Source organism: Myotis myotis, unplaced genomic scaffold (assembly GCF_014108235.1).
Source record: "Myotis myotis isolate mMyoMyo1 unplaced genomic scaffold, mMyoMyo1.p scaffold_m19_p_17, whole genome shotgun sequence".
Taxonomy (NCBI): domain Eukaryota; kingdom Metazoa; phylum Chordata; class Mammalia; order Chiroptera; family Vespertilionidae; genus Myotis; species Myotis myotis.
The window spans coordinates 1,851,423-1,876,838 of NW_023416321.1; the positions used below are offsets into that span (position 1 = coordinate 1,851,423).

General features: G+C 65.5%; 1 protein-coding gene across 6 annotated transcripts in view; it reads right to left on the bottom strand.

Moving 5' to 3' along the window:
- Positions 1-1,170: 1,170 nt before the first annotated feature.
- Positions 1,171-25,416, bottom strand: part of SEPTIN9 (septin 9) — a 123,787-nt gene continuing 99,541 nt past the window's right edge. For 3 of the 6 annotated variants that reach the window (XM_036338842.1, XM_036338840.1, XM_036338841.1), the window contains 9 exons: positions 7,315-7,506; positions 6,350-6,481; positions 5,861-5,942; positions 5,468-5,605; positions 5,217-5,334; positions 4,901-4,996; positions 4,596-4,692; positions 3,059-3,110; positions 1,171-2,828 (listed from right to left, as the gene is read on the bottom strand). In XM_036338842.1, the coding sequence (XP_036194735.1) occupies positions 2,699-2,828; positions 3,059-3,110; positions 4,596-4,692; positions 4,901-4,996; positions 5,217-5,334; positions 5,468-5,605; positions 5,861-5,942; positions 6,350-6,481; positions 7,315-7,506 (1,037 nt within the window). In that variant the 3' untranslated portion in view covers positions 1,171-2,698. Of the gene's footprint in view, positions 2,829-3,058; positions 3,111-4,595; positions 4,693-4,900; positions 4,997-5,216; positions 5,335-5,467; positions 5,606-5,860; positions 5,943-6,349; positions 6,482-7,314; positions 7,507-20,419; positions 20,488-23,124; positions 23,279-23,902; positions 24,116-25,416 lie in introns of those variants that run through there. The other 3 variants (XM_036338843.1, XM_036338846.1, XM_036338845.1) reach the window with 3 other exon arrangements.

The window sequence follows — 25,416 nt, forward strand, 5'->3', positions numbered from 1 at the left end:
GTATCGGAGTCTCACGTGTGCACACCCCACTCTGACACCCCACGCAGCCCTTCCTGGGACAGACTCTGATGAAGCTACTCATGGGGAGGTGGAGAGGCTGGCGGGAGGCGGGGAGGTGGAGAGGCCGGGAGGGGGGAGCAGGGGGAAGGCAATGTGCAGCGGCTCCCTCGCACGACAACTCTCCAGTATTTAGTTTTTGAATCCAGATGGTTCAGGCCCGCGTGCTGGGCAGCTGTAATTATTTATACTCTTGATCCTCAGTCATTACAGCGTCTTCTCCAGCCAGGAGGGAAGACGCCTTTTCCGAGGGGCTCTGTTCCACGGCAGCTTCTCTGAGGCCCCGGAGGAGTCGCTGCTGGGCAGCTGGACAAGGCTCCCGACCCCAGGAGGGCGGCCCGGGGCCGGAGGCCTGGTGTCCCCTGAAACCAGCCTGACTGCTAACAAACAAGGCCTGGCAGAGGGAAGGGAGACAGGCATGGGCTGGCCGAGGGACCAGTGGAGGGAATGGGGCGCAGAGCCTGTGGTTCTATTTCTCTTGCTGTTTGGACCCTGCAGCCCAGCGGGGAGCCCCAGGCACAGGACCAGGTGTGCCCAGCGCAGGTGCAGAGAAAGGCAGTGGGGCGGCCCCTGGCCCCATCTCCGGGGAGCCCAGTTCTCCCAGAACACGACATGGGCACCAAGTCACTGCAAACGCGGGCCAGTTCCTGGGCGTCAAATTTCAAGAACTTCTTTCCGAGGGTGAACACCCCCAGCTCCTCCCCATGGAGACCTCGCAAAGGCTCCTTCACCTTAAATAGGTTTGCTGTTCGCTTTTTTTTAATGTATTTTTTGTGATTTCAGAGAGGAAGAGAGGGAGAGAGAAACATCAATGGTGAGAGGATCATTGATCGGCTGCCCCACACGGACTGAGCCTGCAGCCTGGGCAGGTGCCCTGACCGAGTGAACCATGGCCCCCGGGCTCACAGGTGGACCCTGAACCGCTGGGCCACCCGCCCGGCTGCTGTTCGCTCCTCAGTCATCCCCGCAAACGAGCGCTTCCAAGGCCCCGAAGGAGCAAAGAGCTCCCCGCACGCGCACTGCTCACCCTTCCCGGGCCCCGCACCCTTCCCCGGCCCACACCCTGCGCCCCGCACCCCAGCCGTCCGGGAAGGACCCACCCGGAGCCTCCCAGGTTTGCATTTGGAACATTTATTTCAGGAAATACATTTCCAACACTTTGTTATTTATACAAAAGAGGCGGATTCTCAGGAGGCACCTAGCGAAAGGCCACTGCGGACGCACCCCCGTGAGGGAGGGTTTCAGGCTGGGGCGGAGGCGGCGGGCGCCCGGGAGGTGCCCCACCTCGCACTCTGACGCTGGAAGCGGACACGTCCTTCAACATCGCGGTTTTGGCAAAAACACGGCAAGTCGGTAAGTAAACTGTTTCACCGAGGGGTCCTCCTCTGGTGACCGGGGAGCCAACGCCGGGTCTGTCTGCACCCCACATCTCCCGCTGCTCCCCTGGGGTCTGCAGGCGCCCCGCACCCATCTCGAGGCAGGAGGAAGCCTGCTGCGCATGCATACGCGGTCCCTGCTGGTCCCCTTGTGGAGAGGGGCTGAGGGAGCATGGGGGTCCCTGGGCTGTTCTCGTGGGAAATCCTGGCCTTCCCCTCTTGGGGGTCCTGGGGTGCAGGCCCCAGGCACACTCAGGGCCACAGAGTCAAGGTCTCCCACCTTCCAGCCAGCAAGGGCATGGCCAGGGGGGCTGAGTGGGCACCTGGGGTGGCCTGGGCCTTCATTTAACCAGAGCACCAGGGCCAAATGGGTGTCCAGACAGACAGACCTGCACACTTGCTCAGCCCACAGGCAGGGGGCGCAGGGACCAAGGCCCCTTGGGCCACTGAGCAGCCCAGCCATGGTCCAGAGGCCCCTCCTGGGCACTGGCCATCACTTCCTCACTCAGCTCCCCACCAGGCTCACTTGCTTGACCTTACTAAAATTTGGGGGGCGGGGGGTGCATCTTTTCCTCCTTTGAATCCTCAATCAAATCCCAGCCAGTGGGGACGACAGGGGCACCACAGGTCAACGAGGACACACCTTCCTCTCCAACCTGTCTCCGCTCCCGTCCGAGGGGACCGCGGGAGTGTGGGCTCGAGGGGGCGGCTGGGTAAAGGCACTTCCCGCTCCAGGGCGGGTTCGCAGGTGGGTGGGCGGGCGGCAGCCGACGGGCTCGCCACGTCTAAGCAATTGGCAACTTGCGTCTCGTGGAATTAACTAGTCTCCCCGCGGGGGTACAGGGGTCAGGGGCTCTCTGAGTTATGTGGTCTGAGTTATGGCCACGCCATGTCAGGGGGTGGAGGCAGCAAGGGGCTCCAGGTCCCGCAGCGGGCGCCACCCCTCCTGGGCACACCCCCCCGGCTCCCGGGGCTGAGACAGTGGGGGCACGGGGGTGGGGGGACCAAGAGCAAGAGCAGGAGGCCTGGGGTCCAGCGTCCCTGGACCTGAGGGGCAGCCAGAGCGCCGGCCTCCACGCCCGGCCCCCGTGGGTGGGCCAGTAACAATCATACTCGGGGGCACTCGGTGTCGGTCCTGGCATCGTGGGGAGGGGCGGAGAGCGATGCCGAATGGAGGGGAGGACATAAAATGAACGGGGCGAGGGGCGGGCTGGGGCTGGGAGAGGGGGTGGGGGGCTGGGGGCTGGGTCTAGGGGCGGCGGCGTCTACATCTCCTGGGCCCCCGGCTCCTGGTCCTCCACGCCGTTGGCCATGTTGCTCTCGTGCAGGCGCTTCACGCGGTAGGCCTCGAAGTGGATGCTGCTGGTGATGTCCTTGATGTTCTGCATGTGCGTCCTGGCGCAGGGAGAGGCCAGTGGCAGGGCCGCCGGGTGCAGGGCGCAGGGCGCAGACCCTTCCACGCTCCGCCCTCCCCGCCCCTCCCCGCCCCCCCGCCCCTCCCCCGCCCGGGCCTGGCCTCCCGCTGCAGCCCTCCCCACCCCCACCCCACTGCTCGGCTGCCCGGCGGGGGATTAGCGCCCTCGCCCACCGCCCACACCCCGATTTGGGCCCCCCCCAGGTCTCACCTGATGAGGAGGTCCCGCAGGTAAGCGAACTCACAGTGCATGATGTTCTCAACTGAGGAGGGAAGAGGAGGGGCTTTAGCGCCGCCCGAAGCCCCGCCCCCAGCCCTGGCCGCCCCGCCCCCAGCAGCTGGGTGCCCAGAGGAACCCGGGGCAGGTGGGGGCAGGTGGGCGGGGAGAGGGAGTCGCTGCTCCACAGGTGAGCACTGGCACCTCCCAGGCACCTGGCGCTGCGGATACCGGGTGACGGGCCTGGCTCGGCTCCTGCTCCCCAGAAGGTTCTGGAAGAGCAAGGAGATGGCACAGGAACCAGGCTAGGAAACAGCAAGAAAGAGCCCCTCTGACCCTCAGTTTCCGCCTCTGGAAAATGGGCATAAGGACGCCGCCCAGCTCTCGGGACGTGAGGATGGAGTGAGCTACCTGTGAGCCGCCACACCCACCTGCCTCTGGACCACACGTGGGCGCTTTTCAAGGGTAAATGCCCGGATGGTGGGGGGACAAAGGACAGTACGGGGGGCGCACCCGCTGGCCCAGGGCGAGCACAGCGGGCGGCTCTAAGCTGGGTCCTCCCAGAAGCTGTGGGGTGCAGGCGCTGCCACCTCACCACCACCCCATAGTCCCACGGACGGGGCTGCTTCCTGAGGACCCTCAGCGCGAGCTGGTGGCACCACCAACGCACAGCGGCTGGAACAGGGACATAGGGAGCCCGGCAGGGAAGCAGCCTCGCTCTCCACCCCAGCTGCCTGCAGGGCCGAGCCGACCACCAGGGGGCAGCAGAGGACGTCAATCACCGCGCCGCCCTCCCGGCCCCTCCCACGTCCCCACTGCCCTGGTCTTATCTCAAAGGTCCCCCCCTCCAGCCCCCAAACATGCCTCCATAAAAAGGTCCCTAAACAGCAAGATCTCAGGAAGAGAGGAGATGAAAGAGGAGGGGCCAGGACAGGGCAGGCCCAGGGCAAAGTCTGCCTGAGAGGGACAGGGAGGTGAGCGGCCCTCGGGACACCTCCAGGGTCAAGACCCCTGGACCAGGGAGGAGCTGAAGGCGAAGCAGCCTGCAAGGCAGACGTGGCAAACACCCAGCCTGCACCCACCGCCAGCACCTGCGTGGGCACCCAGAAAGGTCACGTGCCTCTGCACCCTTCTCCCAGCTCTCCCGGCAGCTGCCAGGGCGGGTGGCCCCGTGCATTCCAGCGCCGGGCAGGCTGTCGGCCTCTGCGAGGAGGGGCAGCCACGGCCACAGGGTGGGCGCTGTAGGGCTGAGTGATGACCCCGTACAGTGACCCCTGCACGCCTGGCCTTCCCTCCCCGTCTGGGGGGGGGGCGGGTCCAGGAGGCCCGGCTCTATCAGCTCATGGCTGCTTGCCCCCCGTTTCCCCAGTGAGCCCCTCCTGGTGGCCGGCTGGGGGCAACGCAAGGGACGAGGTTCCGAGCGCCCAGCTCAGGCCTGGCTGGCAGCTGGGGGTGGGGGGCGGGGTGGGGGGGCAGAGGCGGCGTTGCCTTGCTGATCTGTCCGGTGCCCCGCACGCCAGCGGGCAGCTACCTTCGATGGTGCCCCATTTGGTTTTCCTGCCGAGGATCCTCTTCCCGTTCACTTGGTACTCGTGGTCACTGCCCACCACGGCGAACGGGATCATCTCCTGGGGGAGGGCAGGGCGTGGTCACACGTGGGCCTGGGAGGAGCTGCCTGAGCTGGGGCCACTGTGGACACTCGGGCTCCGACCCCCACCAGCCAGAGAGGGCGTTCTCAGGGCTCAAGGCCACCCCCCCCCCGTCTTCCTTAGACCTGGATGGGCAGGAGGCCCGCCCACACCCTCCGCGGGCACAGCGTCCGGGGCCATCACTCACTCGGAACTTCTCGTTCACCAGCCGGTCCTCCGCGTCCTCGTCAAACTCCTTCTGGGGGTACACGTCGATGCCATTGGACAGCAGGTCGGCGGTGATCTGGGGGTTCAGGGGAGAGAGATGTGGGCACCATCCCTGTGGCAAGCGGGCCCTGCCCCACAGTATCTGCCTTTGCCATGACCTCTGGGGGCTGGTGACCTTGATATTTTCCAGTTCTTTTGCCTCTGGGGGCGGGGGGGGGCGGCGGCTGCAGACCTGCCCGCCAGGAGACCTGTGGCTGCCGGGGGCGGGGGGGGGGGGGGGGGGAGTGGAGCCCTACCCGCTGTTTGAAGTAGACCCTCTCCTCCAGGGTCAGCGTGTCGGCCTTGGCGATGACCGGCACGATGTTGACCACCTTGCTCAGGCGCTTCATGAACTCGATGTCCAGGGGCCTGAGGCTGGAACGGAACATGTGGGTGAGCGTGTGGTCGGTGGACCCGGGACGGGAGTGAGGGGGGGTCACCCGCCTCCGGCCGCATGGAGCTCGGGGGGCATCCCAGGCCCGGCCCCGGCCCAGGGCGCCACACGTACGAGTGGCCGGTGGCCGGGATGAAGTACAGGCAGCAGTGCACGCGCGTGTCGGGGATGCGCTTTTTCCGGTTGATGTTCACCTCCTCCTGCAGGTACTTCTCGTACTGGTCGTTGATGAACTTCATGATGGGCTGCCAGCTGCGGGGGGAGGGGGGTCAGCCTCAGGCTCCTCCCGCCCCAGCTCGGGGCAGCGCCCCGGTCCCCACGGCAGGCCACCCATTCCCAGGGCCCAGCCTGGTCCCCGGCGCGCGGGACTCTCTGAGCAGGGACCACAGCCTCAGCTTAGACGTGACCTCAGGGCGGGTGGTGGGGGGGGAAGGGCAGACCTGGGACCCCCGGGGCTGGCAGCAGCCTGGAGGAGCCCCACCCCGCAGCCCCCGCCCTCGCCCTCACCAGTTCTCGTTGTTGATGTGGTCCCCGAAGCCCGGCGTGTCGATGACCGTCAGCTTCATGCGGACGCCCTTCTCCTCGATGTCTGCGAGGACCACGGAGCCGAGCTCAGCGGGCGCCGGGACCTCACACCTGGTGCCGCCCTCTCGCCGCCCGCCTGGCCAGCCCCGGCCCAACATGGCCCACGTGGGGCGCCCCAGGGTGACCTGCGATGACACCCCAGCTACACCAGTGACACGGAGTCTGCACCAGCGGATGCCCAGCGGGGCCTGGCCTTCCCCTGGAGGCCCCGCCCAGGGTCTCTGGTAGGAACTGGACCTCTGAGCTGGGCCTGACTGGACCATGGGGTCCCGAGAGCCGACCCTCACCCCGACCCAGAGTGAACGAGATGGAGGAGATGCCGCAGGTCCCCAGTGCAGGGTCCGGGTCCTGGCCCCGCACCCCGCACCCCGCTTCAGGGGGGAGGGAGGCAGGACTGGCCCCGCCCCTCACCGTGCGTGATGGACTTGATCTCGATGGTCTTGGGGATGCGCTCCTCTGAGCTGGGCGGCTGCACTGACTTCCGGCTGATCTTGGATTTGAAGAGGGTGTTGATCAAGGTCGACTTCCCCAAGCCGCTCTGCCCTGGGGGGAGAAGGGGCCGTCGGCCGGCATCCGGTCAGGGGGTTCACAGACCAGCGACTCCGCAATGTCTGGGCATCACCCCCAGCACCCCTCTGTGGAGGGCTCCGGTCAGGGGGAGCCAGGCAGCGGTCACGCTCCCCCAGCGCATGGTTGGACCCCCGCCTCTGAGCACAGGGGTCCAACCACCCCCTGCGGGTCCCATGGCTCCCTCCCGAGAAGGGCTGGACGCAGAGCACGTGCGGGTCAGAGGAAAAGCTCCCAGAGCCCCCACCCAGGACCCCAGAGAGAGGGCCCGCCTCCCCCACGGAGGGAGGTCTGTGAACCGGCCACAGGCCAGCCACGGCCGGCCGCCCACGCTGCTGGGCTCCGGTCCAACCCGGGGCTGGGCTCCCAGCCTCCGGGTTATCTAGGGAAAGACTGGTGGGCCCAGCATGCAGCCCTGACCGCCAGCCTCGGCAAAAGGTCGCTGGGTCACTTCTTCCTGGTGCCAAAGGCCTGGGCCTGCTGGGCGTGGGGGGCAGCCCCGTGGGACTGAAGGCCAGGGTTCGAGTGGGAGCCGGGGGGCGCTGCGGCAGAAGCTAGACGGGGAGGCCGCGGGTCAGAGTCCCACTTTCCGAGAGCCCTCCCGGGGGCTCCAATGGGGGCAGTGGCCGCTCTGAGGAGCTGGAACCCTCAGGCTGGCACACGGGTGCACATTACAGGGCCACCCGCACCCCATCCCGCAGGCCAGGCCGTGGCCCCGCGTTACAGAGAGAGGCCGGGCAGGCTGGCGTGAGAGCCGCCCCCGGAGCCGGCTGGCCGGGGCTGAGCGGCGCCCTGCGGGCGGGACTCACCGACCACCATGATGTTGAACTCGAAGCCCTGCTTCATGGCCTTCCTGCGCATCTGCTCCAGGATGGAGTCGATGCCCACGTAGCCAAAGTCCACGGGGGCCTTCTCGTTCCGCGGCGCAGGCGCCGGCTTGAGCCCGGGGTCCCTGGGGGTGTCAGCCATGTCGCCAGCGCAGCCGGGAGCTGCCTCGGTGGCTGCGGGAAGAAGGGCAGAGGCGTTAGGGGTGACGGGTCACCCGCAGGTGCCCCCAGGCCCCTACGTCCTCCGGCAGCAACAACCATCGGCTCCATTTCTCAGACGGGGAAACTGAGGCTCAGCTGCCCTGAGGCCTCCGAGGAAAACCTGGCCCCGAAGCCCTTGTCATGGGGCCACATAAAAGGCACCCACTGTTGGCAGCCACGCAGGTGGCCGGGCCCGCAGGGCACCACCCGGACCCTCAGACCTGTCTCCACGCCCGGCTCCTCTCCGCCCGCCGGCCCCGCCCACCTGCTCATCACCTGAGCTCACCCCGGAGGACCCAGCTGGGCTCCATCCCCTCCACCGGCCAGGAGAGGGCGGCCTCATGAACATGGAGGGAGGGACCACCATCCGCCTGCCACTCCTGGGGAGTCCTGCTCAACCTCCGGGTGCCCCCCGACAGCCCGGGCGGGCTGAGTGCCCTTTGGAGGTAGAGCCACGGTCCCCCTGCCCCTGCCGCCCCTGGACTGGACCCCAGCGGCCACCTTCTCTCTGAGCCCAGCCCTGAGTGCCCCTCGCCCGCGGCCAGGAGGAGGTTCTGCTTCCGGGGCAGCGGCCAGGCGGGCAGGTGGGGCTGAGCTTCTCAAAATAACTCCCGCTCTGCGGCCCGCCGGTCAGACCCTCCTCCTTCCCACAGCCCCTCCCCTGCTGCCCCGCCACCTGCCCGGGTCAGAGGCTGGGGGAGGGTGCCCGGAAGGTGCCCAATGGGGACGTGAGGTACACCGTCTAGTTCCGGTTCCCACCAGGGTCTGTGTCTCAGTGCCCCCCCCACTTCCCCTCAGCCAGCCACCCGCTGCCCCCAGCCCCGCCCTCCGGCCACCCACTCCTCACCAGCCCCAGGAGCCCAGGACCGGTGCCAGGCCAGTGCCCAGTTTTCCGTAAACTGCGTTCCCACTTCCTGATGCAATAACCAACCCTACCCCCACGCTGTGCGCCCTCAGCGGCCCCCCCGCAGCGGATGCCCACGGCCCACACGCTGTGACGGGGCACTGGGGAGCTGAGGTCAGGGCCGGGGCCCTCCCCCGCACCCGGGCTGCACGGGGCCACAGAGGCAGGAAGGTGACAGGGGCCACGGGCTGACCGATTCCAGAAACCGGCCGTGGGCGGTTTATCTCAGGAGCCAGGCACTCCCGTCCCTGCTTCACAAGAATCCCCACGTCAGGGGACTGAGGGATGAGAAAGTAACACGATGCACATGAAAAGCCAGGAGCCCTGGGGTCCCCGCTGCCCACCCCAGCCCAGCCCCGGAAAGGCCACCCGGGGCCCAGGGTGAGGCTGAGGCCCAACCCTCGCCGGGGCCTCCCCCACCACCTGCCCGCCCCGCCCGGCAGGCACCGCTCCCTCTTCAGAAAAGCTCTCCCCGGCCCTGCACCTTTAAATAAACAAAGACAAGAGCAGCATCTGGGCCGCGTGTGGCTTTGGGGCCCTGTCTTATGGGGCGACCGCCCCGCCCCGCCCACGTGACTGGAAATTGCTTCCATCTGTCTGTGGGTCTGGGAGCCATTCTCCACCCCACCCCCCATGTCCCTCCGCCCCTCCTCCTCCCTGCAGGACTAGGGGGGCGGGGGCCTGAACCGTCCTTCCCTGCATGTCCCCGGGAGCAGGGCTCCAGCTGGCCCGCCCAAGGCACCGCCATCCAGGACAGAAACCTGAACCCAAGCACACATCCCGCCCCCAGGCCCCGCTGGAGAAATGAGAATACAGCCAGCCTTCTGCGCAGGTGGGGTCCACGCCTGCCTCCTCGGGGAGCCCCTGGCAGGCCCCTCGATTCTGCCCACCCTGATGGCCAGCGGGCACAGTGACATGAGTGCTCCTCCCCCTGCCCCTCCCCTGCCCGCCATGGGGTCTGACCCCGGCCCCATGGGAAGAAGAGGAGCCAGCAGCAGGCAGGCCCGCCCGGACCCGCTGTGCGGCCTTTCCTTCTACGATGAAAATCCCTCTGCCTCTCTGTCCAACATGGTGGCCACATGGGGCTTTAAAAAAAAGTTGTGTTAAACGACACTTAACGGTAACACGTACCCCCTTAACCACTTAACCACGGTTACGCGCACTGCCCAGTGGCCTTGGGCACCTTCACACTGTGGTGCAGCCGTCTCCACCGCCGCCATCTGAGCTTCTTCACCCTGTCCCCATTACACACACCCTCCCCTCCCTGCCCCCCCCCCATGGCAACCTCCCTCCTACTTTCCGCCCCCGTGAATCTGACGAGCTAGGTGCCTCCCAAAAGCAGAACCCGGGTGTCCCTCCTGGCTCAGTCGAGTGACCTGGCGGGTGGCTCAGTGCTCTGTCCGTCCACCCGCTGAGGATGCGGGCTGCCTCGAAGCCGCTCTCCGCGGGGAGTGAGCCCAGAGTGGCCGGCCGGTCACACGGCCGCGGCACCTTCAATGTTTTGAGAAACCGACAACTGTCACCACATGTGACTCCTGAGTCCAGGAAAGGCTCGGGAATGTTTACCTCGTTCCATGAACATTTACGTCGCTACAGGCCGACGCGGCGACACCGCCCAATTCCAGTCCGACTGCAACTCCTTTCGCAAACGGGAAACCGAGGCCCCCAGAGTGGTTTTTCCTGAAATGCCCCTGGAATGGGTCAGGCTGGCAGAAGGCCTTCTTTGAGTGTAACCCTGTAATTTCATACTCGCTTCTGTGACATCTGATTAGTATCTGTCGGGGTCCCCTCTACAGACTGTGAGCTCCGGGGGGCGGCGACCCCCAGAGCCCTGTGGTGAGGGGGCACTCGGTCAAGACGCATGGGATGATGGGGCCCTGAGAGTCTCCCCAGGGGGAGGGGTGGTGATGGGAAGGGGCGAGGGCTCTGCCTCCCCAGCTGGCCTGCAACCCCCACCAGACCTGTGTTCCCACCCCCCGCCCCCTGTGACCCCTGCCTGGGATTGGGGCCCCCTCTTTCCCAAGGCCCTGCCACCTGACTGTTGTTGGTCACACCCACATTTCATCAAACGTTATTAATAGGAAAGGGAAGTTCTTAACAGAGAAATAAGAGGTTTCACATTCACGTCCGAGATCGCTGCACCCTGGTCAACAAACAGAGCAAGAAGCAGCCCCACTTTTTCTCAGGGGACACTCGTGCTCAGAGAAGCTAAGTCACTGATCCAAGCTCACACAGCATCTCCTGCCTCTTCTCACTGCTCCTGGCCGCTATGAATCCAGCGTGGGAAAGCCCTGGGGAAGGGGACCTGGAGAGGGCATAAACTGTGCCTGGGGGCCGGGCCCCCGTGGGAGCCTCACGCCTGCTCCCCGGGTCAGCCACCCCCTCCCGGGTGACGTGGACCGAAAGGAGCCCTCAGTGCCCGAGTGCCGTGAGCCGCGGGCACAGCGGAGGCCCCGATGCCACACTCAGGGCTGCAGACCGGTGCCCAGGGCGGCCAGGCAGTGCCCAAGGGAACAGACCCTTCAGTGCCCACAGGCGGTTCTGGGGCCGCCAGACCAGCCAGTTTCTCTCCGCAGCTCCCATCTGAGCCCTAGCCCATTCGCCTCTCCTGGCAGGGGAGCCCTCGCCACCTGCAGGCTGGGGGCAGCTGGTCCCGGCCGGGGTTGCTCTAGCTCTGCCTGTCTTGGGGACCTGCCCCCTCCTCACCACAGGCATCTGCGGGGCCTTTTCTCAGGATTCGGGGTGAGGGAGGGGTTTCCAGAGTGAGGCGGGTAGCGGGGCGGGAAAGGACGGGGTGACCTTGCTGTTCTGGGTGCCTCCGCGGGGCTGTCATTCGCAGCCCAGCCAGCACCATCTGAGGGCGTCTGCACGAGGGACCCATTCTCCCCGCCCGGGCTGCCAAGGGTGACGGGATCGATCCCCGCCTGTGGACCACTGGGCCTGGGGCTGTGGGATGCAGCCCCAGGAAGGAGCCAGCTATGGGGGGACGCCTCTCGGGGAGCTCACACTTCATCACGCAGCCCCGGGCAGCCGTGGGGAGGGCTCGGCGCAGGGCCGGGCTCGGAAGCCCGCACCAGGTCACCCTCTCTGCCTGCCCTGGTCCTGCCCGTCTGACCGCAGAAACATCCCTGAAAGCCCATCCTTGCAAACATCGGACGCGGCTCTGCCGGACTCGGCTCTAAGCCAGGGATGGGCAGCCAGGCAGGCCCTGCAGCACCAGAGAAAAGGCCGAAGGAAGCACAGGGCCCCACAGCCAAGACCAGGAGGCACTGGACGCTGGTGCAGGGCTGGCTCCAGGGCCCCTCCTCTCAGGTGCTCTCGGGAGATGCGGCCAGGCCAGCAGGAAAGGAACTGCGGGCCAGTGCGTCCCAGGCCTGTGAAGGGACATTCACATTTTACACTCCATGACCTCTGAGGAAAGGCAGCTGAGACCAAGCCTGGCTGAAGCTCTTCCCCACCTCAGCACGGGGTCCCGGATTCCAGGGCCCTCTCAGGGTCGGCTGCAGCTCTCCCAGGACCCTAGTGCTGATGTGGGCAGATCCTGCCACACCCACTGCCCTGGCCAAAGCTCCTGGGTAGACCCAAGCGTAACAGATGATCCACATGCCCCTCCGCATCCTAACACCACCTCCAGGAGGCTGCCCGGTTGAGCTAACAACATCACCGGGGTCTCAAAGATGACACCCCACTTCTGGTATCAGTGGCTGGTGGAGGGAGAAGCTGGTGCTCACCAACTCTGCATGTGCAGGTGAAGGAAAGAGAGTGGAAGGCATTGGGGCTGGAAACCAGATGGGCATAGAGTTGAGAGGGAACTGCCCTGGAAAAAGATGTTAAAGAAATGGCTATGCCGAGACCGGTTTGGCTCAGTGGATAGAGCGTCGGCCTGTGGACTGAGAGGTCCCGGGTTCGATTCTGGTCGAGGGCATGTACTTGGGTTGCGTGCACATCCCCAGTGGGAGACGTGCAGGAGGCAGCTGATCGATGTTTCTCTCTCATCGATGTTTCTAACTCTCTATCTCCCTTCTTCTCTGTGAAAAATCAATAAAATATATTTAAAAAAAAAAAAAAAGAAAAGAAATGGCTATACATAATAGTGATAGAAAAAGATCCTGGGGTCCTAGTGGACCAGGACCACAAGATCGATTCATTACACAAATATTCCTTGAGGGCCTACCACAAAGTAAGAAGAGAGAAGACACTACAGGCTCGAGATGAGTGTGAATGAAAACAGCGGTAGCACAGAGGAATGTGAAGTCCATTGACTCAAATACTCATTACCCAGCACTCCCAGAGTCACGGTAGCACCCTTTCTGTAAGGAACTTAGTCGGTAAACAATCCAAGACTCCCGTGTGCGTGTCACAAACCTTTTTTAAAAGCTGTCAAAGGACTCCCTCCCTCAAAACAATATCCATCAAGGGAGACACCCACCAATAAATTTGGACAATTTGGGGGGAGGGGGGTGGCCATCAAAGAACCCCTAGGTGCGTAGATCTCAATGGAAAAAAAATAACTTAGCCTGACGGGACTTAGAACTTATTTGCGTTGTCTCTTCACTGAACTTTTATCAACAGCATACAAAGAAGTTCAGGGCTCTGCGGCCAGAGAAGGCGAGGAAAAGTTGAAAATGATCAAATGTGGAAAATTCATCAGAGAAGCCGAGGGGAAGAGAAGGAAAGAGCGGAGGTTGTGAACAGTTGGCCGCGCTGAGTCCTGCTGCTGGGGGTGGGCGGAGCTGCAGCAGTGGGCGGGGCCTCAGCAGTGGGCGGGGCCGCTGGGGCGGGGCTGCGGCAGTGGGCGGGGCCACGGAAGGTGGGCGGGGCGGGCAGCAGAGACGCGGCGGCAGGGCTTTGAACAGAGGCTCCTTTCCGGTGTCCCCATGAACCCACCCCAGCCTCTACAAACGCCTCGTAAATGTCACCGGGGAACTTCCTGTTCCTTCTAAAGATGCAAACATTGAGTATAAACGGCCAAATTTTGCAAATGGTGCAGTGGGATCAAGGGCTGAATTTTAAAGGCGCACAGGGCTCGTTTAATTCGATAAGTAATTCCAAATCGAATTACACTTCACACTTTGTCTGGGGCAGGAAACATCTCATCACAGCCTGGTCAGGAACGGGCTGCCAGAAATCTGAGCCCTGGGCCTCGGCCTGCAGCTCTGCTCAGAGACCGGCACACAGCGCTCCCGGGACAGGCAGCCTCTGCCCCTCAAAGGCTGCGCCCCTCTCCCCCTCCTCCTGCCCTTTCCGAGAGGAAACCCGACCCCAAACCGCAGTCGCATGGTCTCCGTGTGGGTGGAATGAATCCATCTCCCACGACCCGTGCCCTCTGCAGGACCTGGGAGGGGACAGGGCAGGACCAGCTCCATCCCTCCCCCCCACGCCTTCATTCATTCAGGGGGCGAGGCGCCCCGAAGTCGGAGGCCCCCCTTTGACTGCCCGCCCCCCTCCCCCTCAGCCTTTCTCTCACCAAACCCTTAAAGCGAGCCTCTCCGCCATTGTCCGGGCAGGAATTTCAAGAAGGTCTTCATTGCTGCCAACACGGTCTCAATGGCCCGTCGGGAGAGTCAGGTTTGGAGCCGGGCCAGCCCTCCCCGCCCCCTCTGCTCCTTCATTCGCAGCCGAGATCCTGGGCTCAGGGCCCATTGAGACATCAATCTCTGGGCAGAGCAGGCTCCAACCTGCCAGGTCCTCACTCGCTGCTCAACACGCTGCGCAGAATTCGCGTGGGGAGAAGGCCAGGGAGGGACCGCCGCCGCCTGGCTCCGGACTGACTTCGTATTTCGTGTCCCACGGCCCACTCCCCTCGCAGGATCGGGGACCACGCTCGAGGCTTCTCCCAGCCCAGGGAAGCTTCCAGCAAGACGGGCCCCTCACCCAGAGCCAACCCAGAACCCAGCCCCGGCCCAGCCAGGCCGCCCACGGAGTCCGAGTGGCCCGCCAACCACAGAGATTCCGTTAGTTCTTGGCAAATGCTTGCAAAGTTAAAAAGAGAAAGAAAAGGTCCTCCCCCGCCAATGGGTGGACACTGGCCATTTGTCACTGGGTGGAAGTTCCTCTTATCGGGGATGTCCCCCTGAGGGGGGGCAGCCTCCGGCCGGGCCCCAGCCCCTCTCCTATCAGCAGGGCTGTCAGCAGATGCTCACCAGAGCTGTCCAAGGCTGGGCACACGGGCTCTGCCTCCCCCGACTGATGAAATCATCTGAAATGACCAAGGAGACCGGTCCCGGGGAGCTGAGCAGAAAGGAGCTTTAACCCAAGAATATAGAGCGATTTCCTTCTCTGTTCAGATCTCAGGCAGGGACGCTGCCTAAGGCTGGCTCCCCGCTCCCAGAAAGGTGGGGGGCGGGGGGCAGGAGCAGAGGGCACCTCCTATCTCAGTTGAGGGATGGGGAGCGGTCAGCACCACATGCAGCCAATGGGTGTCATGCACCCACTGGCCGCTCCACCTCTGGCCTGACGAGGCGGGGGAAGGGCGGGGGGGGGGCGGCTCGGTCATCTCCTCTCCCCACCAGCAGTGCTCCCACCTCAGGAGGGCAGGGGGTCTGGGGACCTGCCAGGCCCCTCACACCAGGCTCAGACCCTGCATGCCCGGAACGCTGTCTTCTCTCTGCTTCGGGGCAGCCTCTGCCCTGCGCTCTGGCTGACGCTCCCCCAGGAACTGCGCCCCTCCCCTGGGCCAAAATGTCAAGCTCCATCCAGGACTGGACACCAGTGCCAGGTGGACAGTCCCGAGGAGTCCACCCTGGCTCAGTCGAGATGCCCCGCTGTGCCAGGCCCTCTGCCCAGTCCTGGGTATCAGGTCCCTGCCTAGTGAGGTCTGGATGTCTCAGTCAGAACACGCCCCAATCTGAGCTCTGGACCCCCCACCGGCCCTCCCACCACACCCACGACCCAGTTCTGCCAGCTAGAAACCCAAGGCCCAGCCTTGCCCCCTCCCTTTCCAGCACCCCAAACCCAACCACCCACCCCAAGCCCTAGCCACTCTAACCCAGCATATCTGCAGGCATCACCCTGCCTCCCGCCTCCGCGGCCACACAGCCAGGCCACCGCCAGGACCTGCCCAGCCCTCACTCCATCCTCCTCGAGGCACCAGGATGGGCTGACAAAATGGGAATCACACTCCTCATTCCCCGCCTGAGACCCCAAGCGGCTCCCACTGCGGCTGCGATAACAGAGTCCCGAGGCCCCAGAATCCCAGCGGGTCCCGTCCCCTTTCCCTTGCTGTGTGACCCCGAGCAAGTACCTTCCCCTCTCTGTGCCTCCACTCCCTTACGGACAAGGGGGTGATAGCAGGGCTGAGGCAGAGCGGGGGAGGCAGAGCACACAGAACAGCGCCGGGCAGTCCTGCTGAGTGTTTGTTAATGAAGCGAAGGCCACCCAGGCTCCAGGCCAGTACCTGTCCGTCTGTCCCCCCGCCTCCTAAAAGCTTCAAACGGGGCTCCTCACAGGTCTCCGGCCTGGAAGCTCTCTCCCTGCTGTCCCGGGAGCTGCCCAGTCCTCCCAGGTGCTGAAGCCGGCCCTCGATGCTTGTCCCAAACGGCCCTGATTACAGCTCGTACCTGCGGGGTCCATCCCCCAAGTGGGAGCTGGGGTCTCTCATTCACGCTCCCAAACCCTGACACAGCAAAGCACCCGGAAGGTGCTGTTGGCTGAATGAATGAATGAATGAATGGTGAGCTCCCTGCCCTTTCCTCCACCCTCCTCTCTTCCCAGAGCATCCGGGGGCGGCCACTGCTCCCCGCTGCCCCGCTAACCCAGGTGGCGCCCGGCCCCCTCGAGGTCCCCGCGTGCAGCGCTGGCTGCATCCTTTCCCACGGGCTGCCCGGTTCAGTGCGTGGCCGCCTGTGAACGAGATAGTAACATTTCCGGTTTCCATCCTCCTCCTGGAGCCTCACAGCAGGGAGGAGGAAGGATGGAGGGACTTCCCGGGACAGCTCCTGCCCATTCAGAAAAGTCTGCTCAGGAAATGGCCAGCGGAGGGCTGGGGCACCCACCAGGGAGGGGATGTGGGCGGAGACTGGCCAGCCTGTGATGGAGCCCTCATCCCAGGCCCATCTCCACCTACCCCGGCTGGGGGCGGGGGCTCAGGGCGCTGGGGCTCTCCCACGGGCACAGCAGAGGGAAGGGTGGGGTAGGCAGGGCTGCTGGGCAGGAGGCTCGATGAGAAGGCCTCCGCCCACCCCGGCCTCTGCCCCTCCGCCAGGCTGCTCCCCAGGCTGCACACACCCCGCCCCCCCCCCGCCCCCCGCGACCCACAGCAAGGAGTGGGTCCCCTTCGCGGAGGGACCAGGTGTCCCCGGGAGAAATGCACTGAGAGCTGGGACCTGGGAGTCAGGCTTTCCCTGGCGCCCCCTCATTTGCGGTTGGACACGGCTAGTTATGTGTCCAGTTAAACACAACATACCACCCGCCTGGACTCGGCGTGACTCGGGAGCCGGCAAAGAGAACTGATTAACCAAGACACAGCCAGGGGAGGAGCTGCAGCATGTCCAGGATCTGGTCCTGGCTCCCAGGGGCTCGGCTAAGACCTAGCGACACAGGGACCGGGCTGGGCATCAGCGCGTGGCCGGCGCACAGCCCCTGACCCCTGACCGTTTACTAAGGGCTCCCATTGGCTTTATCTCATCGCGCTATCTCCGCGCCTTCACCTCCTTCCTTACGGGTCCCCACTTCCCGCCCTGGCCGGGTGGCTCAGTTGGTGAGAGCATCAGCTCCAGGTGCCAAGGTTGGGGGTTCGATCCCGGGCAGGACACATACAAGCATCAACCGATGAACACATGAACACATCGGTAAGTGGAATGACAGAGCGACGTCCGTCTGTCTCTCTTCCCCTCCACCTAAAATCTTTTTTTTTTAAAAAAAGCCTACAGTTCCTGCCTAATTAGCTGCAACTTTTGAAACCAGACCAAAATGGCTGCAGTAACCATGTGGCCTTACAGGAAAGTTACACTTGGGAGTCACGCCACAAGGTCCCCCTCCATTTGCTGGGACCCGGAGTGCCCTCCCCTCCCCACAGAAACACCCCAAGCCGCCCTGGCACCCCCCACTCCCTGGGGCAACCTACTGTGGGTGGAAAACGCCCGGTCTCGTCCGTGGCCCTCGGTCAGCACAGACCCTGCAGCCAAGAGTGGGAGCCTGTCACTCCCAGGTCCCTCCAGCCGCTGGGAAGGAGGCGCATTCATATGGTAATCTCCGCCTGAGGAGCAGCCGCCCCAGCCCCGGCAGTAGCCCTGCCCGAGGGGGAGGGAGGGGGCCTGGCCTGGCCGGACCGCTGGCCGCCTTCCCAAGACAAGACTGTGCCAAGTGGGCCCTTCCCGGGCGCTCCGGCCGCCACGCTGTGGCGCGGACTCCGAGGGGCCGCCCGGGAGGCCCCACTCGGGGCCGGGGCAGCAGGCACCCAGATGTGGTGAGGGCTTCGCTCTCAGTGGATTAAGATGACGACGGACATGCCTTTGTTTTACAGCTCAAGCTGTGTGTGTGTGTGTGTGTGTGTGTGTGTGTGTGTGTGATGCACAGAATGGTCTAGAACAGGCAGAGCTTGGCGCTGGGAGACCGTGGGCCGCCCCTGCCCCCTCCCTGGGTCCCTGAGGCAGAACCCCCCACAGCCCCTATCCCAGGAAGGAAACAGTATCATCCTCCCCCCAACACCCCCCATCCCCGTCCAAGACTGCTGGGGGGCTGGAGTGTTCTCTCAGGAAAAGCAGCAGCTCCGGGCATCCCCTCACTTTCCTCCTGGGGAGGGGGAGCCAGCCCCTCCCAACACCCACTTCCTCTCTCTCTGCAGCGGCCCCTGCAGCCCACTCCCCACCTCCCTCCACTTCCCCTTCTGCCTAGCCCTGGGCCTGGTGCAGGGAAGGGAACTGCAAGTTGGGCCAAGGCCCAGCTGCAGACCAAGGGCTCCCGGGCGCCCCCCTCCACCCGCCCCGCCCCGCCCAGGCGTTGCTTATCCCAGTCCACTGAGCTGGCCCTGGGCTCCCGGTGAGAAAACGGACCCTGGCAAACCGCATGGACACAGACCCGAGACCCGCTGTGGGGGGAGGTGCAAGGCACCCAGCCACGGGGTCCACAGAGGTGACTATGGCCATGGGGACGGGGGCGGGGGGTCCCTGTCAGCTCCTACAGGCAGAGGGGGCGGCACACTGGGCAGCTTTGTTTTCCCACTTTTTAGAAATTGATTTAGGAAGAGAAATACAAACATTAATGACGAGAATCATGGATCAGCTGCCCCCCACTGGGGATGGAGCCCGCAACCCGGGCATGTGCCCTTGACCGGGAATCAACCCATGAGCTCTTGGTGCCTGGGACTACGGATCGACCACGGAGCCCCACCCACGGGGTCGGAGGGAGAGAGGGGGCAGCCCTCAAAAACGTGTTCTTTTCCCATGAGCAAGTCTGGGAGGGTGACTTTTTGCCGTGGAAACCTTCTGACCCATCATTCCCTTCTCTGCCTCAGTTTCCACCCCTGTCACGTGAGGAGGGAGGAGGCCCCACCGCCAGCTGGTGACGGAGTTTGATTAAATGAAATTCCCCGCGATGCAGACTGCGGGGCCCTGGGCATCGGGCCCAGAGTAAATGGTGGTCCGGCCGGCGCCGGCGCGGGGTTCCAGCCTGGCCCACGGACAGCCAGGCCACCGAGCGAGAACAGCGCTCATCCGTGGAGCGTGCGTGTGTGCGGGCTGAGGCCTGGCCAGCCCGGGGCCTCACCGCCGGGCCGTGCAGGTGAGAGGCCAAAGGCAGAGCAGTTGCGGGAGGACCCTCCCTGCTCCTCTGGGTGGGTGAGCCCCCTCCACGCCTCTGAGCCCAGATCTGCTGGTCCCGCCCCCCCCCCCCCATGCCCCAGCTACAATGGGGCCGCTGTCCAACCTGTCATTAGTCTTCGGGGCCCACGACTGTCACCAGGCAATGGGCAGCTTTTCCTCCGGCCTCGGCAGACAAGGGACAAAAGACACAGATGCCGTCCTTGCTCCCCTAGCACCAGGGTGTGTGTGGGGGGGACGGGGGGTGCCATCTGGTCGGTCCACCCCCCATCCCCCAGGGAGAATGTATTCAAGTCTGAAGAAATGCTGCCCCCGGCCCTTTCCCTTAAAAAGGGCCCCAAAGGACGCAGGCCCTTCCGACGAGGCTCCAGGCTGGGCTCACGGGAACTGCACGGCGTTGGGACAAAAGACCCGCAGCTGCAGTCGCACCGAGAATTCGTTCCCACATTAACTGAGCAACCACCTGGGACACCCAGGGCCCGGGACAGCGATCGATAACACAGTCCCTGCGGTGTAGCGAAGGACAGACGGACGGACACACACACACACCCCGCCCCGCGCTCCCGGTGACAGACACCTGGACCGGGGCCTGGGAGATAAGAGATAAGGACCCGGGAGTCACATTCCTCTGGAAACACAAGGACACCCTTCCGATGGCCGTGTGGTGACCTCCGGGCGACCGCACCGCTGGGCATCGGGCCTGGCGTCTCAGGGCAGCGCAGGGCTGGCCGGCTCTCAGGGGCACGGCCCCGCGAGGCAGTGCGAGGGACAGAGCAGGGGCGCCCCCGAGGCTGGGGAACCTCTTGCCTGACAGCCATGTGGGGGAGGGGACACTGTTGGCAACTCAACCCCAACCAGGAGCTGGGGTTCCAAGTGCAGCTTGGGGTGCTGAGGGGCCCACATATCCCAGAGGGTGTCCCCCACCCCCCCTTCGGGAGAGTGACGAGAAACTTGGGGGCACTTGTGCCACGATCCAGCTACTGAACCCCAACTAAAGCGTTTAGCATCGTGTTTAGGCAGAAACAGCAAGGAAGGGGCATGAGCGGGCGGGCTGCCTCCTCTTCCAGGGCCCCCTCGCGCGGAGCTGCCCCCACCCCCAAGCCGAGGCCGCCCCTCCCCCAGGAAACTGCTCGGTGGCAGGACAGGTGAGCCCAGACGAGGGCACGAGGGCACATGGCAGCGGCGCCCCTGCAGAGCGTGGGAATCAGACCTCGCAACTCCCTACCTGCAAGGACCAAGCCCCCTCCTGCTGCCCCCGAGCCGGCCAGTGTGGGTCCCAGTGGTGAGAAGAGAGAAAAGAAAGAGGAGAACCCCACCCACTCACCCACACCCCAGGGAGGAGCCGAGGCGGGGAGCAGCTCCACCCCCACCTGCAGCCCCAGAACCAGGCTCAGCACGCCCCTGCCCCCCGCCCCTCCAGGGGAGCAGGCAGAGGGCTCCCAGCTGGGCAGACGCCCTCCGGCCTGTCCTTGACCTGCGCCTTCCTGGGCTCCCAGCAGCGCCACACAGGCAGGGCTCACCGCAGCGCTGGCTCCTGGGCCGCCACCCTCGCGGCTCCTGGGGAGGCCTCCCAGGCTCCACCGAGCTCTGGGGCAGGCCCCTGCCTGTCCCGGGAGCCAGCCTGGCACCCAGTAAGCAAATCCAAGCGGCGCTGGGGGGCAGGCGTCTGGGAGCGGAGTCCCGCCCAGCCAAGGGCCCAGCCAAGGGCAATGGATTTTGCGGGAAGCATCTTCCCAGGACCCCGCGGTCGGCAGCTGGGCCTCCAGGGTCGCCAGCCCGGCCATCCCCGACCCCCGACCCTACGAAGCCCGGGTGGCATCGATGGCCTAAGCCACGGCTGGGGGAGGCGAGGAGAGGGGTGGACGGAGCCACAGGCTGATGGCCACCCAGCAGGTGACCCTGGCCAGGAACCAGGGCGAGGGGTGGACAGAAGCCTGCATCCTCTCCCTCACGCACAACAGTCATTCTCCCCACGGCTCGCAGCCAATGGCGGAGGGAGGGAGCCGAGAACCCGCAGTGGCGGGAAGGAGCCAGCCCTGGGGGCCTCAGCCCCGGTGCCCGGCTTCCTAAAAAAGCCGGAGCCCTTTGACCCGGCAGGAAGCTCGGCGGCTCCAGGCGGGTGGGGGGCGGCCAAGGCCAGGGTCTCCGGCTGCTGAAAGCCGTGGGCCCTGCACAGCGTCCTATCCGACGGAGCAGCTCGGCTGCGGTGACAACAGGAAGTGGGGAGGACACGGTGGCAGGGGAAGAGGGAGGGGGCGGGGAGGAAGTCGGACCAGAGACTGGGGCTGCCCAGTGGGTCCACGGTTTCTGCGGTGAAGGCCCTGTGAACCCTGACCTCGGGCCAGGCGGCGGGCCTGGGCTTGCCCCCTCCCCTCAGAACAGGCTCTGTCGCCTCCATCTCAGAAGGCTCCTGCCTGGCACACAGTAGGTCCTCCCCACGTGCCAGCTGAACCAGCCACTGTCCCGGCTGTCACGGTGCCAGCCCCAAGGAGCAGCGGCGGATGGAAACACAGACACAAACCAGCAGACACCACAGTTCTGCCACCACACGGGCATGAGCGGGAGGCCAAGGGGGCCCCCGGAGGGTGGGCGAGGGGTCAGCGACAACCCAGGACCCTATGGCAGCTTGAAAAGGTGAGCCCCCTTCCCCAACCACGTCCTCAACCAGGAGAGACCCCCACCGGGCACAGGCCTCCCATGAATGCTGCCCCCCCAAATGGTTAAACAAATGAGTTCCTCCCATTTCCTGCCCAGGGCCCCCCCCCACCCCCCAGGTGCCCCAGAGCAATGACATTTCTGTAAACACCGTGGGGGCCCCTAAGTTCCGAGGCAAAGCAACAATGAACGAAGCGGGGGACCCACAGGAGTCAGAGGGAACGGGAGGGCGGGCTCCTCCGGCCTCCCCCGCAACAGCTCTCCCTGCAGGAGCCCAACTGGATCCCACCCAGGGTGCCGTCTCCACGACCAGGGCGCCGCTGCGGGCGGCACATTTTTCTCCGGCGAAGGAATTTCAAACTTCTCTCTGGCGAGTGGAGATGATCCCCCAAACCTCCGACAAAAATGCCGGCACAATTTGGGGCCGCGAGGGAGGGAGGAGGAGAGTGAGGCCCACAGCCACACGCCGGGCCCATCCGGGGCCAAGTTGCAGGCGCGGGCACTGCCGCAGGGCACCTGGGCCTGGGAGCACGGCTGGCGGGCTGCACTGGATGTGGGACTGGACGCTGGGGGTTCCCCCAACATTTCAGCTCGGCGGGCATGTCCCCAAGCGGCTGGTCCTTCCCCTGCTCCAGACATGGAGGGGGACACCCTCTCACCAGGTCCTCCAGCAAAGACATGCATTCCAGCTCTCCCCCCCCCATCACCGCCCGCCCCCAGCAACATCACACACCCCAACCCCATGGGGACCCAGACAAGCGGCAGCAGAAGCCGCCCCAGCACAATGCCGGGGCCGGCCGCGGGCATCCGAGTCCCGCATCGCATCGCGGGTGTCTGTGGAAGCCGATCCCAGCCGGTCCTCAAGCCCTAAGGGCTGCCTGTAGGAGGCGGCGGTGGCCAGACCAGTTCCCGCCGCCCCCCTGGAGGCCAGGGAAGCCCCTTGCAGAAGGGAAATGGGCTCCTCCAAGAAAGTCCCGCCGGGGAGGACCTGGGCCCTCGGCTCTGCTGGCCAAACATTTACAGAGACAGCTGTGCGCACAAAGCCCTTTCTTCTCCCCGAGACCGAAATCTGGGCCCCGCATGGAGGCTGAGCTCCTGCCGCCACTCTCTCCGGGCGGAAGCTGTCCCACCGGGCTGGGCCGGGGGTGCGAGGGGGGGCAGGCAGACGCGGCTCCTGGCCCCACCACCGGCCACCGGGGCTGCCGGACGGCCGGGACACCTGAGGGCCCGGCGCCCGGTGCGAGGCTGGGGGAACAAAGGGAGCGGGGGACTCACCCAGCGGCCGAGTCGGGCTGCGCCGGCTGCTGCCTGCGAGTGTGGCCCGCCCACCGGGTCACATGGCTCGGAGCCGAGCAGAGGATCAAAGGGGCTTTGTGGCCTCGGAACAAGGAGCCTCCCAGAGCGCGGGCAGAGGTAGGAGGGACTGCGACTGCCTTCAAGGGAGAACCGGCTCCGAGGGGCAGGGCGAGGGGCGGGGGGAGGGGGGCGGCGGGGAGAAGGGGCTCGCGGGTGTGTTATTCCTGCATAAGAAGCGCCAAGGAGCAGGGTTCCCAAGCCAGCCCGTCACCCCAGGAGGAAGGTGCCGTGGCCGCAGGGAGAGCTCCCGGAAGGAGCGAGGGAAGGTGCTCACCTGGAGCCCAGCCGGGCGGCCCTGCCAGGAGCCGGTGCCTGCAGCCATGGGCCCCTCCTCCCGGCCCAGCCCCTGCTGAGTGCAGGGTGCTGCCAAGAATCTGACATGCCCTTGGGCACCCTCCCTCCCTGCCGCCCCGCCCCGTGCCTCCCCTGGGCCAGGTGCACCCCAGATGTGCCCACACCCGGTCCTGACCCCACCAGTCCCTACGACACCCCTCAGCTCTCAGGGCCTCCCGGGGCTGCAGGACTCCCCGGGAATGAAGTCCAGACCCGCGGCCCGAGCTGCTCCAGGCTTCCAGGGGTCAGAGCACAGCCAGCAGGCTGCCCCCCGACTGCTGAGGGGTGCCGTGGGGGAGGGGACCCTGCCAGGGAGAGGAACAGGAACGGGGAAGCAGGGCGGGGGGTGGGGGGGGCAGCTCACCCGGAGCTTTCTTCTTCCTGGAGCCTCAGAGCCCGGATCCCAGTCCAGCGCGGCTCCTCCAACCCCTCAGGGCGGGTGGTGAGTCAGCCGCCTCCTTCCTCCCTCCCTGCAGGCCCCGCGTGCGGAGCGGGACCCCTGGGAGGAAGGGCTGGGGGTCCCAGAGGAGGGAGCTAGGGAGCAACCCTGCTGGGCTGGGCCTGCACGCTGGGAAGGGCCCGGCCCACCCCCTGCCATGACCGTTGACCCCGTGAGTGAGTCACTCCCAGGCGTGGGCGTGGCCAAGCGGCCGTGGCCAAGCGGCCTCAGCCGACTCTCACACTAGGAGTTCCTGGGGGCTGGTTTGGGGGACTTGCCGGGGCCGGAGCCCAGAGTGGCACCTGGGAAGGCTGTTTCAGGGCCAGCGGCCAGTCCTCCCGCCTCCTGGGGGATTAACGTCGGCCCAGCCCCCACGGCCACGGCCACGGCCACGCTCAGGTTCCCCATGCCCAGCTCCCCCATGTGGCTGGTGGGTGAGGCCCAGAGCACCCACACAGGCCGGCTGACTGCGTCCAGTGGATCTGCCTTCCGGGTCTTCAGAAGCCGGCTGCTCCCCACAGAGGCCGTGGCCCATCCAACGCAGGCACTGCCCACCCTGCTGCCCACCAGCCCCCCGACCCCCAGCCCTCCCGGAGGATCTGCAGGTTTCCCGTACAGGCCTTAGGGGCCCTGCTGTCCCACGTCCCTCCCCCCACAGGGGCGCCCTGAGCCAGGGCAGCTGTTCGCCAACCTCCGGCAGAAGCAAGGCGAGCCCGTCCGTAATTTTAAAGGTTCCAGTAGCCACACTAGAACGGTCAGGAAACGCAGGAGAATTCACTTTCCCACAGTTCCCTTAGCCTCAGGGCGCCAACATATTGTCAACCCAACAGCATAAACACCGAGAGACCTGCCACTCTTTCCTTTCTGTGCTCGGCAGCGTGACGCTGGCCTGACCGCACCTCTGACTGGGGCCGACGGGAGCCACATGGGGCAGGAGGCCATGGACAGCACAGCTCCCGACAGTCAAGGTGACCCCAGGTTTAGGCCGGATTCTTGGAGAGCCCCCTACGTGGGCCACACACCCCTCCAGCAGCAGTGGCAGCCACACGGAGGCGGGGCGGCTGCTGCCAAAGCCGCTGATCCCCACGCACAGCGCCCCCTGCCGGGGACGTCCTGGGGCATTTCTCTCAGATTCCACCACCAGGAAGAACAGAGCTGCCCCCTAAGAACTCCTTTCCTGGAGCAGGAATCAGAGGGTCCCAGAGATGTCAGCTCCTGCCGCTGCCGACCCAGCCTTCCCGGGGTCCCCCCGCCCACTTGGCCTGGGGTGCTCGGGCCGGGATGAACCCCCACTCCAAGGCAGCGGCCACGGCTGCCCAGCGACTGGACGCGTGAGGCCTGGGCGAGAGGGATGGCGGGCGGCTGGACTCTCCCCAGCACCACGGCCACGGGAACTTTCTCGGTCCAGGGCCCGGACAGGGCGTGTGGCCGGCACCCGG